Source organism: Lissotriton vulgaris, chromosome 10, assembly GCF_964263255.1.
Source record: "Lissotriton vulgaris chromosome 10, aLisVul1.2, whole genome shotgun sequence".
NCBI classification, from domain to species: Eukaryota; Metazoa; Chordata; class Amphibia; order Caudata; family Salamandridae; genus Lissotriton; species Lissotriton vulgaris.
The window spans coordinates 170017758-170033618 of NC_141698.1; the positions used below are offsets into that span (position 1 = coordinate 170017758).

The 15861-nt window shown below is 46.3% G+C and overlaps 1 protein-coding gene across 1 annotated transcript in view; it reads right to left on the minus strand.

Moving 5' to 3' along the window:
- The window catches only part of UMOD (uromodulin), a 260131-nt gene that overhangs the window by 128836 nt on the left and 115434 nt on the right, over nt 1-15861 (minus strand). The window contains exon 11 of the mRNA XM_086939738.1: nt 3852-4060. Coding sequence (XP_086795864.1) covers nt 3852-4060 — 209 coding nt within the window. The remainder of the gene's footprint in view (nt 1-3851; nt 4061-15861) is intronic.

The window sequence follows — 15861 nt, forward strand, 5'->3', positions numbered from 1 at the left end:
TCAAGAAAAATAAAAGAGATATACAGGATCCAAGTGTGTCTCCTGCTGTTAGTCACTTACTGCCCCTTCCCTTAAAGGTACAGGCAGCCCTAGATTTATGTACCCTGATTGGACGTAAGGATAAAATTATAGATCTGTGACTCTTGTACATGGTGACCTAATTTCTATATTATATTACTCAGTTTTGTTCTGCTTCCTAAGTAGTATATGGCTTTGTACCATAAAGGAAACTAGGTTTCATTTTTCCCTGAAGAAGGAACTGGAACATTAGCTGAGGTTACCGTATATGGTGTAGCGGCCAGCAGTAGAGTTACATTTGTGAACTATTTGATTTTTTGCATATCACCCATACTCTTGGTATTGTGTCACATGCTTGACTATCACCCAAATTTTCTTTTGTCACTTCTCCCCTGACCGATGTCGCATTGTACCTAGTTATTAGGGATTTTAGCTGTGTCCTAGTCCCATTTCGCTTTTCCGTATTCCTTTCACTAGTAAGCTTTTATTATTATTGGTGTATTGTTCAGGTTCACACTTCCAGACTGCAGTAATGTACCAGAAACACCTATATTATGTATAATTCCCTTGTGTATGACCAGACTGTTTTTTTAGAATTTTCTTTAGGCCTACTTCATGTCCCTGATAATCTGTATTATGAGATTTTTCTTTTGAGATGTTCTAGATAAGGAATTTAGGAATACCTAGACTTAATCATGTCACTATCTACCCTTAGATGGTGGAGGATATGCTCTCACACGGAAACCCAATTGAAGAGCCTAGAGGCACTGTTTTGCCTACTACCTTTGTTTTTGAATTGCCGTTGAAAATGACAGTGTATTCTAGACCAGAATTGTCCCATGGCATATGGCCACTCCTTTGAAGATTGCAGGCCACCTGCTTGCAGTCCCCTTGTTATACAATGAACTGTTTAAAGCATCGCACTTGCTCCATCAGATGGCATTGGACATCACAGAACCAGAATTTCAGTGTAAAAGAGCGAAAGAGAAGGATTTCTGTTGTTTTGAGGCTTCAGCTTTCCACCTGTCATGTGCTGGTAACCTCTGACAGTGTGCAGTCCCTTGAGCCCCTTGGCCTGAGTTTTGGCCACACACACACCCCTTTTCCTTTGCTCCAACTGAAGTGCAGTGCACCGGAGGATCCAGGATTGGCAAAAGGCACTACATTCTGGTGTCCATGAAAGAGCAGCCTAAGCATCCTCTGACACTGAATGATGAGTGTTGGAGCCTGAGAATGGTCCCGGGTCTGCACGAGATGATCTGTGCTCATGATCAATGAAGATGGTGCACTGCATTGAGACATTGAGACTTTCAAGTGAGCTGTGAGTGTTTGCCAGGAGGGCACTCCAACGGATACTGAGAAATACTATTTTTCATGGGAGGCCTGAATCAAGAGGCCCATGCAACAACGGGAGCATATTTGATGGACAATAGAAGCCTGCCAGAGAGGCTTTTGAACGGACTCTGGGCGTAGTTGGTTGTACAAGTGGTTTCCGTGTGATTGCATAGACTAGGTGTTAGGAGACTGATTCTTAATGTTTTGCTGGCATTGTTTTAAAGTAGTATTCTGTTTAGTTAAAGCAGAATAAAGTCCATTCTCTGTGGAAGAGTATTCCCTTTTTACCTGAGAGCATTGATAAGGATCGCCACTGTTTCACCTAAATATATAATAAGTTACTGAAATGCATAGGAGCCTTAAAAATGTTACTAGATAATTTTAGGATTTGCTTTTTGCTTAGGGTTGTGAAAAATTATAATTTTGTTTGTAATAGTGGTTATTACTATATGTTAATTATGACCCAATGCCCTGTCCTCTTTGTATTCCTGCTCATACCTTTAATGAAATGTTTAGAATGAAAAATGCTCACCTAGCAATTAATTAGGATTTGCCTGTGTAATGGCAAAAGGAGGGGCTGAGGTTCTTTAATTTTGACTCCATTTTACATTCAGACTCCATTTTGTGTTGCCTTTACATAGGCTGCATGATTCACGAAGTGTCTCTGCCTTTTTGGACTGCAATGTGTTGAAAACCCCCTCTGTCTTGAAACTCATCTCAGACACCATCTGGCCTAAATTAATTCTTGTCTGGACCACCTAATCCCTGTATCAACTATCTGTTAGCCTTTAGTATTGTTCTTGTGCTGTATCTTATCTTTTGGCCTTCGCTATTCTTTCCCTGTGTTTTCCTATTCCACAAACCTTCCCTTTGAAGCACGCAAACATGTTCTGCCATTACTGATTGACCTATAGGTGCTGTCATCAATTGACTTATGGGATCGAGCAAAGACACGACTCAAGGGGGATGTTCTGGTTACATGATGCTCTGTTTTGAATGTTTTCCTATTGGCCAATGTTTGGCAGATCTTGCATGTCCATGTTAGGCATTTTGCATGCTTGCAAAAGCAAGGCTGCCCCTTACTTTTATGCTGAATTTTGTAACCCTAAGCATATATAAGGCCTCTGTTTTCTGTATTCTTCAGACTGCCTCATTCAGTTGCTAATGCTTCTGTGTGACGTAGCCTCACATAATAAAGATGTCTTTTTATTCCAGCTTCTGTGCCAAGTTCTTTATTCTATTAGTGAGACCCCTGAGAATGAAGATTATGATTCTTCAGAGACCAAGGTCTTCAGGTGGCAAGTTCCGCTGGCACCACAGGATCCGGTGAACAAAGCCGCCCGGCAGCCGCCATTTTAATCAGGAGCTCCTCCGTGGGTGAGAGGCTGAGCCAGCAGGTAGGAGAGAGGAGCAAGTGGTACAGGAGGTCTGCTGGAAATCAGGGTGTATGCTACCATTACAGGGGTCCTCCAGACATTGTATTTCCGGAGTAGCTCGCCAGTCAGTCAACGGGAGTCATTGGCGCCATAATCGGAAACTGCTGCTATTTTGAGGTCAGGCACAGAGGTTGTGAGGGTAGCGCCGCCGGGTGTATTTCCGCATAAGTAAGCCGATAGTGCTTGTTGGTGTTCGCGCTGTCGGCCGGCTCACCTCAGGCGCGAGGGCCGGTGCAGGGTGGCTCAGGTCTGGAGGCGGTGTCGGACTCTGACATCTGCCGGGTCTGGCGTTCAAGTCCGGGTGGCAGCCGCCATTAGTACTGGTGGCGCCCTGTGAGAAAATGCTTGCTGGCACCCACCCCCTCTCCCCACCATTTGAAAAAGCCCCCAAGTCTCCATAACTACTCTCTCTTAGATTTATTTAGTTTTACCGCCACTCATACCAGTTTAAGGTGTCAGAACACTTTACATCAGACAGACGTTGCACGGAGACAATCATACGTGTATAAATCAGTGTATAGGAAATGTTACATATGACAGAGGCCTACAAGGTGTAGGAGTGACATGGCAACCATACTGGTACTAGGCGCTATAGTTTAAGAGTCCTTGGTCTGGTCTCGTTGTTAGGGGTTTTCTTTAATGATAAGAAATTATTTCTACCCAATTGAACCCTTTTTGCAATATTAGGATAAGGAAGTACTGGGCAAAAAACATGTAGCTGTAATTTATTCCGTGCAGTTGAAAGTTAATAGCTCACTGCTCTATATTAGGCTTTTAACTTTTAAACTGCAAGTAACATAAGGATCTCTCTGACAAGTGAACATTTTTCACTGGAGTTATGGCACCGATGGCACCACCCTAGAGCCGGCCCTGCTCATATTCTTGTCCTATGTAGTCATTGGTGGAGGCAGTGAGTGTCAGGGGTGTGGATGGCTCCCTTTGGATCCTGTGTAAACAGAGAGTGCATTCTGCCAGAATTCAAAAGACATTCTAACTACAGGTGCAACCTCAGGCAGTAATGCTATTAACAGTGCACAAGGCAAGCATTGCATTGATACTTACAATTAGCTGTGTTCCACATTGGCCAGCTCTTGTGGGGTGCATAAAAGTAACCATGTTTGTGACATTTCTATCCAGAAAGCCAACACACTTGCTGTCTTTTATACGAATATTGGATGTATTGAAACCCATGTTTTCCAGCTGGCACGACTGAAACGAAGCTCCAAATTCATTTTTGCTGCACTTCAATTTAGGCTGCAAATTTGCAGCATCTTCAGGGAAAATAAGAAAAACAGTTTGAGAATAATTTTCATACTTGGCACACAATTTTGATGTCAATACAACTTTGCTGCATCATTAAATCACTAGGCCTGGGAGTAATTCTAATTCCGCCAGTGTAAACAGAGTAATTGTGGTCATTCTGTGTTACTCTTTAACTGGAAACTACTAGTACTTGTGTGATTATTCCTGCTTGTGTTAGTAAGATTAATTTGGGGGAAATTGTCAAAGAAAACATACATTTTGCAGGTGCCTGCTGTGCCTGTGGTTTAACCTTTAGGATTATTTTTGGAGCACCAAATGCATCCTCGCATCCATTGAATGCAAGGGTGCATTTTGCATTAAGAAACTAGTGTTAAATGCTCGGAGTAAGATGGGAGAAATCCGACCCAAGAGCAAATTTAGTGAATGTGAGCAGCTCCTCACTCTTCTATTCATGTTCTGTTGCAATTAGTTTAGTATTTGTTTGGACACAAGGGGGCATTTTTGATCTACAAAAATAGCACTAAATGCAGAATTACGCTTCTTGCACAACTGCGTATAATCTTAGGTAATTCCGCGTGATTACCCTGCACAGAATTACACATGTTATACGCACTCCTAGAAATCACTTGACAGGAGAAACAATCTCACTGACCTGGGTCATTGAGAGACAATCAAGACTTGTGGGGCCTATTGATTAAGGAGTTAAATTGTGTCAGATTTAAAGAAACAACTGGCAAAATGACTAAATGTTTTTGTTCATGTCAATTGAGCTTAGATCCTAAATTCCCAAGATGTATGCAAAGTCTGTTCAAAAATATCACTTGCAGAAATAAACCCAGGATTAGGGTTGAAACAATGCAACATCAAATGCATGAAATTCCACACATCACCAAGGCCCTCGTTTAGAGGACCAGTGTAAAGTTTTGGGTACTACCACAAATTGACAATTGGATTTCTGCAGTAGGTAGATGATATTACTGTAAATTTACATTTATATGTTGTTGTGCTGTATTGTGAGGAAGTGAGACATCAGAAAAGCACCATGTTCGAAATGGGATTCCAGGTTGGCTGAGGGTTGCGCCCAGGCCAGGTAAAAAACATAACTCTATTCTGGGTAAGCTAGATACACACTAAAAAATAACCTGTGCTTACCCTCTGGTAGCTTGGCACAGAGCAGTCAGGCTTTTCTAAAGAGGCACTGTATAAAGTATTTGTTCAACATACACGGACACAGTAACAAAATGAATACACCACAAAAAGACTCCATACAGGTTTAGAAAAATAGATTATTGTTTTCTGAACAAAACAAGAGCAAAACTACAAATATCCATTGTGTAGAAGTTGAGATGTTGAATGTTAAATGAATAAGTGTGGTTAAGTGCTTAGAAGCAAGTAGTGCTAAAAGGTTACTTTACATCTTGCTGGACCGGGGCAAAGTCAAAATTCGAGCTAACCACAATGGAGAACTAGCTGGCTACAGGACACACGCTGTCCCCTGTGAACAAAGTATCTTTCCTGGTCGCAAACAGCCAGCTGAGTTGATCTTCTCTACGCAGTAATGTCAATGTGTCAGTTAGGAAGACGGGTGCCGGAGTCGAGAGGTGTTGAGCAATGCACCAGATTCTGCAACACAGTCGAGGGGATGCGTCATTCTTATCAAGCGGCAGCGATAATCTTTTTGATGCATTTATCTCTGGAGGCAAAGCGCTGGTACAGATTTGATAAACCGATTGCACTCCTGTAACCGGGCCGATGCACCGATCTACTGCATGCAGACAGGAGATGCATTGAAATCCATGTTGCACTTATCTCAACTACTTCCAGTGAGCTAGGTACTAGAGCAGGGGTAGAGACTTTGATATCCCTGGGTCTCAAGCAATAGGAAGCAAGCCAACAAGCCCTTGGAGATCACTTGGAGTGAAGACAGAGTCGAGGTGAGCTCTCCTTCTGCAGAGTCAGACAGCAGCCAGCAGCAGGTCAAAACAGAAAAGCAGGCCTTTCAGATCAGCAGTCCAGTTGAGTCTTTTAAGCAGCACAGCAGTTCTTCTAGCAGAGCTTCAGTTACAAATCCAGTAGTGTCTGATTATTAGGCTCAGAGATCCAGTACGTATACCCAAAAGTGCCTTTGATGTGGGGGTGACTTAAAAGCAGTTCTCTGAAGTGCACAAGTCTCCCTTTCAACCCAGTCCTATCTGCCAGGCTATCTGGGGGGAGTAGGCAGTCCTTTTTGTGGGGACAGGACACTGCTGATTCAAGTGAAGTGTTAGGCCTCCCTTCCTGCCCAGGCAAGGCCATCCGTTTGCAGAGGTATGTAGGTTTCTTACTCAGAAACACCCATCCTTCCTGTGTTGTGGCTGTCTAGAAGTAATGCAAAAGATAGCTGTCACCCACCCCAGACGTGTATTTGAGATAAACTGTCAGGCACACAGAACAGTAAGTGCAAAGAAATTGCCACTTTCTAAAAGTGGCCTTTCTAAAACAGTAATGTTATATCTAACTTCACCAGGAGGATTTATCACTACCATTCCAAACATATGAAACATGAAAAAGCTACTCCTCTCTGCCCAGGAATTAAAGTGTCTTAAGGCATTTCTAATGCTAGCCCATTAGAGGAGTAGGCCTCACAGTACTGAAATAACGAAATAGGCTGTTAGTCACTACCAGGACATGCAAAACAGAAAGGTACTTTTTGATACGTGGTTCCTGTGACGATGCTCAGCCCCAAGTGTGATGCGCCGATTCTGTTCCTGCATAGTAGCCATGCGTCAGTTCGACTCGTCGCTACAGATGAATTGTTTCCACATGAGCAAGCACCTGGATTCGCATCCAATGACTCAGGAACAGGAGAAGGATTAAAGACTTTGATGTACCTGAGCCTTTGATAACAGGAGGCTTGTACCGCAAGCGCTTGGAAAAACTCTGGGACAGTCAGGGGGAGCCGACAGGATGCAGAGAACACAGCAAGGAAGCAGTCTCCAGAGCAGTAGTCCAGCAAGCAGCAATCATTAGCACAGCAATCCTTCTTCTTGTCAAAGTGGTTTCAGGACGAGAACTATATTGAGTTGGTAGGGTCAGAAGTCCAGTACATATACCCAGTTGTGGGGATGACTTCAAAGAAGGGTCTTAGAAGTACACACTGGCACTTTCATCCTGCTCTGGCTCAAGACTTGCTAAAGTGGGTATGTAACCCTTTCTGTGTGGTCAGAGCACAGCCTATTCAGGTGTAAGTGTGAGGCTATGCTCATCTTCTCCCTCCCCCCTCTCTCCCTTCCTCCCTGCTTCCCTCCCTCCCAGGAAGATGCATACAGTTACACCCAGCCTTCCTTTGTGTGGGACTTTCTAGAGGGAATACACAAAGTAAACTGCCACCCAGCCCAGTCAGTAATCAGAGACGGTGGGAGGCACCAAATGGCTAACAGCGGGAAAATGTCTAACTTTCTAAAATTGGCATTTTCCTGAAAGTTACTACAAATCCACTTTTACCATTTAAGAGGATTTGTCATTACCATTCCAGGGGTACTAAACATGAAAATTCTACCTTCTCTCAATTAGGAATTACAGCTTATTAAATGCAATCAGAAATCCTCAATGTTAACCTGTGAGAGGGTTAGGCCTCTCAGTAACAAAAAAACTAATTTGGGAGTTTTTACAACCAGGACAAGTAAAAATCAAAAGTTCATGTCCTCCCTTTTAGGTACAAAGCACCCTGCCTTATGGGCTACCGAGGGCCTACCTTAGAGGTGACTTATCTATACTACTATTATAAAGAGAGAACAGAAACCTTTTGGCAAGGTAAACTCGGGAACCACAGCGCCAATCCACACACCCAATACATTGTTGGAATCCTCAGGGTGTGTAGATGGACATAGGCGACATAAAATAAAAATAAAACGAAAATTTAAAAATTTAAATTTAAAAACAAAGTAGTCCCCTAAAACTAGCGCCGGCCGCGACGTAGCGCTGACCGCGACCTAGACGTGCATGATGACGACAGGCGGGGAGGAGCGGTGACGAGCGGCGAGGAGTGGCGGTGAAGTCCGGAGCGCGGGGAGGAGCGGCGGCTCAGGTAAGGCAAAGGCGAGGTGGGAGGCGGGCGGGAGGCGGGAGGCGGGCGGGAGGCAGTAGGCGGTCTGGGCAATGTCGGGGCGGGTGGGAAGGAGGAGGCGGTCTGGGCAATGTCGGGGCGGGCGGGGGCCCGGGCAGGAGTGCACAGAAGCCTAAAATGCTGCCCCCAGCCCCCTTCTGCCCCGGGCAACGCCGGGGCGTGCTGCTAGCATGTAATAAAAAGGGAGTTTATGCTTGGAAAGGGGGTTTAAATGCCAATTCAATGTGGCAGTGTAAACTGCACACACATGCTCTGCAGTGGCAGGCCTGAGACATGTTTAAGGCTACTTGAGTGTGTGCAAAAGGACAGCTGAGGTTCCACTAGCAGCATTTAATTTATAGGCCCAGGGCACATGTGTTGCCCTGTACAAGGTACTTATAAGTAAATTAAATATGTCTACTGGGTGTAGACCAATGGTACCCTGTTTAGAGGAGAGAGCAAACGCACATTAGAACTGGTTAGCAGTGGTGAAGTGCTCAGAGCCCTAAGCCAACAAAAACAAGGTCGGAAAAAGAGGAGGAAGAAGGCAAAATGTTTGGAATGGCCCTTCAGAGAGGGCCATTTTCTAACATGAACCCCCTCTAGCCTAAAGCCAGGCTAGTCTAATCAATAGCCTGATGGAATTCCCTGCTAAGGGTTATACAACCAATGCAGGGGTACATGCCAGTTCTATACCTCTCTGAACCAGTTGGATCCCTCTGCCTATAGTCTCTGGGTATGCAAAAGAAACAATTGATGGACAGAATGCTGTACAATACAAACATTCACCCCAGTCACGAGGATCTGGGTTTAATCCATGACTCTTTTGCTCACCACACCACCCCAGTTTGGACCCAGCCATATGCAAATCAGTCTTGACCCTGTTCCTTGTGGGAACACTCGAGCCCGAACTGCCGAGCCAGGTCCTCCCTGGACCAGAAACAAGCATCCTGGGATCAGTTTCAGGGCATCAACCTTCATCAGCCAGGCTAGCTTGATTCCAGTGGTGTAGTGAGCACCGGATCCATGTCTGGGCATACCCTTCCCACTAAGGGCGACATATGCAAAAGAAACAATTGATGGGTGGAATGCTGCACAATATAAACATTCACCCCCAGTCACAAAGATCTGGGTTTAATCCATCATTCTTTTGCTCACTGTTAAATTTGGGGGTCTCTAGTTGGCATAGGTAGGCACCTGTGACAAATACGGACCCTTGCGTATAGTCAGGGTAAGGGGTACACTCCTACAATATTCCCTACTGACCCCCTTGGTAGCTTGGCACAAGCAGACAGACTTATCTCAGAGGCAGTGTGTAAAGCATTTTTGATCACATACAGTAACCCAGTGACAACACTACAGATAGACACTACTACAAGTTGTAGTATAAAAATAAGTATTGTAATATAGACCTAACACAGGACCACAAACGACAAAAAATCCACAATACTGTACTTAAAATGGTAGAATTAGCTTAGTTCTCTTTAGATCTTAAAATGCGACACTTTGAGTCAATGTACCTTACGATCCGTAATGCTCCACAGCGTAAGTGTTGCAAGGAAGGTGATGTGTTGGTTCCTTACACGCAAGAACAGTGATGCGTAAGTTCCCTACTGCTGCGTAGGGGACGGTGATGTGTTGGTTCTTCTCTGCGAGGGGAGGTGAAGAGCCGGTTTCTTACTGCGCTTCCGTGGCGATGCGGCCCGCAATGCCGTGATGCGATGAAGGTCCGGTGCAAAAAATTAAAAATGGCGTCTACTTCTTGGTGAGACACGACAGGCCCTGCAACACGCTCCCCAGTGATGTTGCATCTGTTGCATCTCCGGGTATGCGCAGTGCTTCAAACAATGATGCGAGCCGCGACACGCCCTGCGACGTGCTTCCCGGTGATACGGCGGCATCTTCTGCGACGTCGAACCTCTTCTCTGGCAATGCGTGGTGGTTCAACAATGGTGCAAGCCGCGACAGGCCCTGCGACACTCTACCCGGTGATGCGGCAGTGTCTGCTGCAACGACAATCCTCTTCTCCGGCGATGCGAGGCGCTTCGGGGGACCTGCGATGATTCAACGGTTCTTCTGGGCTGCAGCAGGCCCTGCTTCCCGGTGATGCGGCGGCATCTGCTGCAACATCGATCCTCTTCTCCGGCGATGGAAGGCACTTTTGTGTTGTGAAGCAGCAGCGGCAGTTAGGCGTCATGCTTCTTGCTCATGAGTCGCGCTTCCAGCTTCTTGCGACACGCAATTCCTCAGAAACCCAGCACAACTGCAGGCACTTCCAAAGAACTCTCTGGGAGATGTTGGGTGAAGTCTATTGTCCCTGAGACTTCAGCAGGAGGCAAGCTCTTTTCTCAAGCCATTCGAGATCCTTACAAGTTGATTGAAGTACACACAAAAGTTCCTTTCTCCTTTCTTTGGTAGTCAGTCAACCACTGCAGGCCAATCCCCCAAGCAGCACTTCAGCATAGGGATAGTCTCTCCTCAATCTCTGTTTCCTCTCCTCAGCAAAGGTTTCTTCTTGTTTCCCAAAAGTGATCTAATTTTCTGGGGTCTGGGTCCCCTCTTTTATACACAGTTTCTCTTTGCTCTCAGAAGGCAGAGAGGCCTTTGCCTAGTCCAACCCAGTTCTGGTCAGTTCTGGAGCACTCTGTTTACTTGTCTCCTTCTTTCCTTTCACAGTGCAGGGCAGAGACATCAGACGCTCCACAGGAGGTGGAGCCAGCATTGTGGAGGGAAGGCACAGCCCTATTCAGGTCCCAGGTGCAACTCCTCCCTCCCATCTTGATGCAGATCTCTCTATTCAGCACTGTGCTGACTCACCCTATCACCTGGAATCCCCCAGCCCCTGTCACTCAAACTCCAGACAAGGAATACACAACCTAGCAGAGGCAGGCTTGAATAGTTACACGAGAAAATACCTACTTTCTAAAAGGGGTATTTTGAAATACAGAATGTTAAAACCAACTTCATTAAAAGGTGCATTTTATCATTCTGAGTTCAGGCATACTACACCCGAATTTCTACTTAGTTCCCTGAGTTAGTTAGGATTATAAGATGTAATATTCAAACTGCCCATTCTGGCCTGTGGGGAATAGGTAGCCTTTCAATAGTGAAAAACGAAAATGGCTCTATTTCACTATTAGGACATGCCACACACATCAGGGCTTGTCCTACCTTATACTTACTACCCACCCTTTCCTTGGGCCTACCATAGGGGTGACTAATATGCAGTAAAGGGAAGGTTTAGGGACTGGCAAGTGGGTGCACTTGCCCAGTCAACATGGCAGTACCAGTCTGCACACAGGCTGTGCAATGGCAAACCTGAGACACACTTTTGCAGGCTGCTTTTGTGTGTGGCACAAGCAGTGTTGCAAGTCCACCAGCAGCATTTGGTTTACAAGCCCTGGGCACACTCAGTGCACTGTACTAGGGTCTGACAAGTAAACCAAATCAGCAATCATGGAGTCACTAATCCATACATCAATTTACATTGAATGTTGGATTTATAAATGAATGTTGGATTTATAGAGCACGTGGTTACCCTGAGGCGTCCCAGCGCTGTACCACTGGGGAACCCGTCCTGGCTTTCCCTGTGAGATGGTCCCTTTACTGGGCATCCCCAAGGTGAAACCAGGCATCCCCAGCGGTGATGGGGCCTGAGTGGAGATTAAGCAAGCTATTGCCCAGAGTTGCAGCGTGGGACACCATAGTTAGAGTGGCACAGAGGCAAGATTTATCGGGCCCGCTGATATTGGTCCTGCATCAGGCCGCGTCGGGAATTGAACCCTGGTCCCGGGCTGACCTCTGCCTCCGGGTCTGCCACTTCTAACCGTTGAGCCACACTTCTCCATTAGGGAGAGCATATGCACTTTAGCACTTTAGCACTGATCAGCAGTGGTAAAGTGCCCAGAGTCATAAAACAGCCAACAACAGGTCAGACAAAATATAGGAGGAAGGCAAAAAGTTCAGGGATGACCATGCAAAAAGGGCCAAGTCCAACACTCACCACACCACCCCAGTTTGGACCCAGCCATATGCAAATCAGTCTTTACCCTCTTCCTTGTGGGAACCGTCCAGCCCGAACTGCCAAACCAGGTCCTATCTGGACCGGAAACAAGCATCCTGTGACCGGTTTCAGGGCATCACCCCTCATCAGCCAGGCTAGCTTGAATCCAGTGGTGTAGTGAGTACGGGACCCAGGTCTGGGCATACCCTTCCCACTTAGGGCGACATATGCAAAAGAAACAATTGAGGGACGGAATGCTGGACAATACAATCATTCACCCCCGGTCACAGAGATCAGTGTTCTACATTCTGTCCATCATTCATTCTTTTTGCATTTGTCACCCCGAGTGGGACGGGTATGCCCAGACGTGGGTCCCGTGCTCTCCATGCCACTGGAGTCAAGCTATCCTGGCTGATGAGGGCTGCAAGCCTGAAACGTTTACTAGGATGCTTGTTTCCAGTCCAGGGAGGTCCTGGCCTGGCAGTTTGGGCTGGACTGTACCCTTTGGGCTCAGGGTCAAGACTGATTTTCATATGGCTGGGTCCAAACTGAAATGGCATGGTGAGCAAAGAAACAATGGATTTGGGCCCTGATCTCTGTACTGGGGTGAATGTATGGCATTGTTCGGTATTCTGTCCATCAATTTTCCTGTTTGCATGTGTCACTCCGAGTGGAACGGGTATGCCCAGGCATGGGACCTATGCTCTCCGCCCGAAACCAGTCCTAGGATGCTTCTTTCCAGTCCAGAGAGGACCTGACCTGGCAATTTGGGCTGGACTGTTCCCATTGGGTGTAGGGCAAGAATAATTTGCATATGGCTGGGTCCAAACTGGAATAGCATGGTGAGCAAAAAAGTGATGGATTTGGGCCCAGATCTCTGTACTGGGGTGAACGTACGACATTGTTCTGCATTCTGTTCATCAATTGTTCTTTTTGAATTTATGCTCTCTGGGGCCACTGAGCTGATCTAGGGGGCACCCTTCTCCTTACCTATGGACAACATCTGTGCAGCACCTAGCCTTATTTTGTTCACAGATACATCCCAGTAGGTAGACAGTACCACAATGGCCACCAAAGTGATGTGGCCCATTCTCCCTCTTGGGTTTTATTTCTGTCCCCAACCCAAGACAAACTCTGTCCAGAAGGACAACAACCAACAGAGGCCGCTGAAAGCTATTGGTGTCAAGAGCCAGGCCCCTTGCCATCCAAGGGCCTCTATCCTCTGTGGTTTCTCAGAGTGGGGGCAGTAGCAACCTTTTCCCACTTCTCTTTTCCCCAGTTCAGGGGGTATTTTCCTTAAGACTGGTCCTGCAACCTATGGTCTGTTTCTATAGCTGAACAGGAGCCAGGGGTGTCATTCCTTCCCCTGCACTTCCATCTGGGCATCCGTACTTTCCATTTAGGAGTGGTACTCCATGAAAACTGAACTGTCAGGGCGCCTGCTGTGGCTGCCCATCCCAGTTCTCCTGACACTGGGACAACTCATTCCCCAGACTGCAGTCAATGGGCATCTTGGAACTAACTATGACCCTCCCCTGGGCCACCTCACAACCCCCCTCTAGGGACACCAGGATCATGGGGCAGGTATAGTCCTGTGTTGAGCCTGAGGCACCCTACATACCTGGTCAGTGCACTGCTCTGGGGAGACTAGCTTTTCCACAGCCATGGTCAGACTAGTCCTAGTGTCGCTCAGAGCAGTGACTGGGATCTTAATCTCTTTCACCTTGTGCAAGTGACAACTCCCACCCCCAAGGATCACAAGCCCGCCCTCTGAGTCTATCTCCCAGCTGAGCGAGATCATGGAATGGTCTATGACCTGCCCCTGGAGACTACTTTCCCTAAAGCCACAATGGCCACTCCTGTGGAGTTTCCACCAGTGGGCGGTTTCTTTGGATAGACAGAGTCCCCCTGCTTGTGTCCCAGTTGAGAACAGTCAAAGCAGCTGGGCTGAAAGGGGCGCCCTGGGCCACCACCCACCAGAGCCCCCTCCTTCTTCTTAGAAGGGACATGGGAACCATTTCCTTCCCCCTTAACTTGAGACCTGTCTAGATCTCTTTTGACCTCCCCCTCACTTTGTTGTGAGTAACCTGAACTACCTTTCTTGGCTTCACTTCCAGGTACCTTCAAATAGTAACCCAGGGAAAACAACACAAAAACATTTCACACCAGTTTAGAAAAACAGATAAATATTTCATAAATAAAACAAAACAAAACAAAAACAACCAAAATTCAATTAGTAGAGGTAAAGATATGAGTTTGTAAAGATTAAATGCAAAAATAGCTCTAAGAAGCAAATAGCACTCAAAGAGGTAATTGGTCAGGCTGGACAGGGACTAATTCAAGAGTTCGGGCTGACCACGATGGAGCGTGGGTCGGATACAGGACCCTCACAGGGTCCACTGAGCAAATGTACCTTCATCTTTGGTCGCAAATAACGAGATGCAGGGTGCAGCCAAGTGATATGTTGGTGTCATTCCTTCAGTCAAGGAGATGCATTGGTTTTGTCCATGCAACAATGGTAATGCACTGGTACTGAAGACGAAGCACTGTTTCAGAGGTGTGTTGATTCCATAGCCGATGCAACACATAGGGATGCATAGGTCATCCTTCAGCAGTAACGGCGATGCAGTGTTTTCGATGCAGCAGTTCCTGTGACAATGCTCAGGTCCCAAGGTGCAATGTGCCAATTCTGTTCCTGCGACAGCAGCAATGAGTTTGTTCTGCCTGCGCAGCAGAAGACACACCGTTTCTACTGGAGCCAGCAACTAAAGTAACTTCCAATGACTCAGGCACAGGAGCAGGGCTGAAGACTTTGAGAGCTCCTGAGTCTTTAAGAACAGGAAGCTAATCAGCTAGCTCTTGGAGACATTATTGGACAGTCAGAGAGAACAGGCAGGTGGCAGAGAACACAGCTAGGCAGCAGGCTTCAAGAGTAGTAGTCCAGCAAGCAGGAATCCTTAGCAAAGTTGTCCTACTTCTTGTCAAAGGGGTTTCAGGTGCAGAGGTTGTACTGAGTTGGTAGGGTCAGAGGTCCAGTACTTATACCGTGGTGTGTCTTTGATGTGCGGGTGACTTCAAAACAGGGGCTTTGAAGTGTACACAAGCCCTTTTATCCTGCCCTGTCGCCAGACTCACTAAAAGAGGGTATGCAGCCCTGTTTGTGCTCAGCTCCTCCCAGTTAAATGCATTAAGTCACACTCAGCCTTCCTTTCCGTTGGACTGTCTAGAAGGAATACCAAAAGTGAATTGTCACCCAGCCGAATCAGTGATAACAGACAGGCAGCAGACATCAAATGGCTAAAAGCAGGAAAATGTCCAACTTTCTAAAAGTGGCATTCTCAAAATAGTTTCTACAAATCCACTTTTACAATTAAAGAGAATTTGCCATTACCATTCCAGAGGTACTAAACATGATAACTCTACCTTCTCTCAATTAGAAATGTCAGCATATTAAATGTAATAAGGAATCCCCAGTGTTAACCTATGAGAGGGGTAGGCTGCTGTGCTGAGTAGTGAAACACGAGTGTGGAGTTTTCCACTACCAGTAAATGTAAAACTTAAAAATACATGTCCTGCCATTTAGTTACATAGCACCCTGCCTTATGGGCTTCCTAGGGCCTGCCTTAGCGGTGACTTATATGTAATGAAAGAGGAGTTTACAGCTTTGCAAGGGCTTTTAAATGCCAAGTCAAAGTGGCAGTGTATACTGCACACAGGACTCT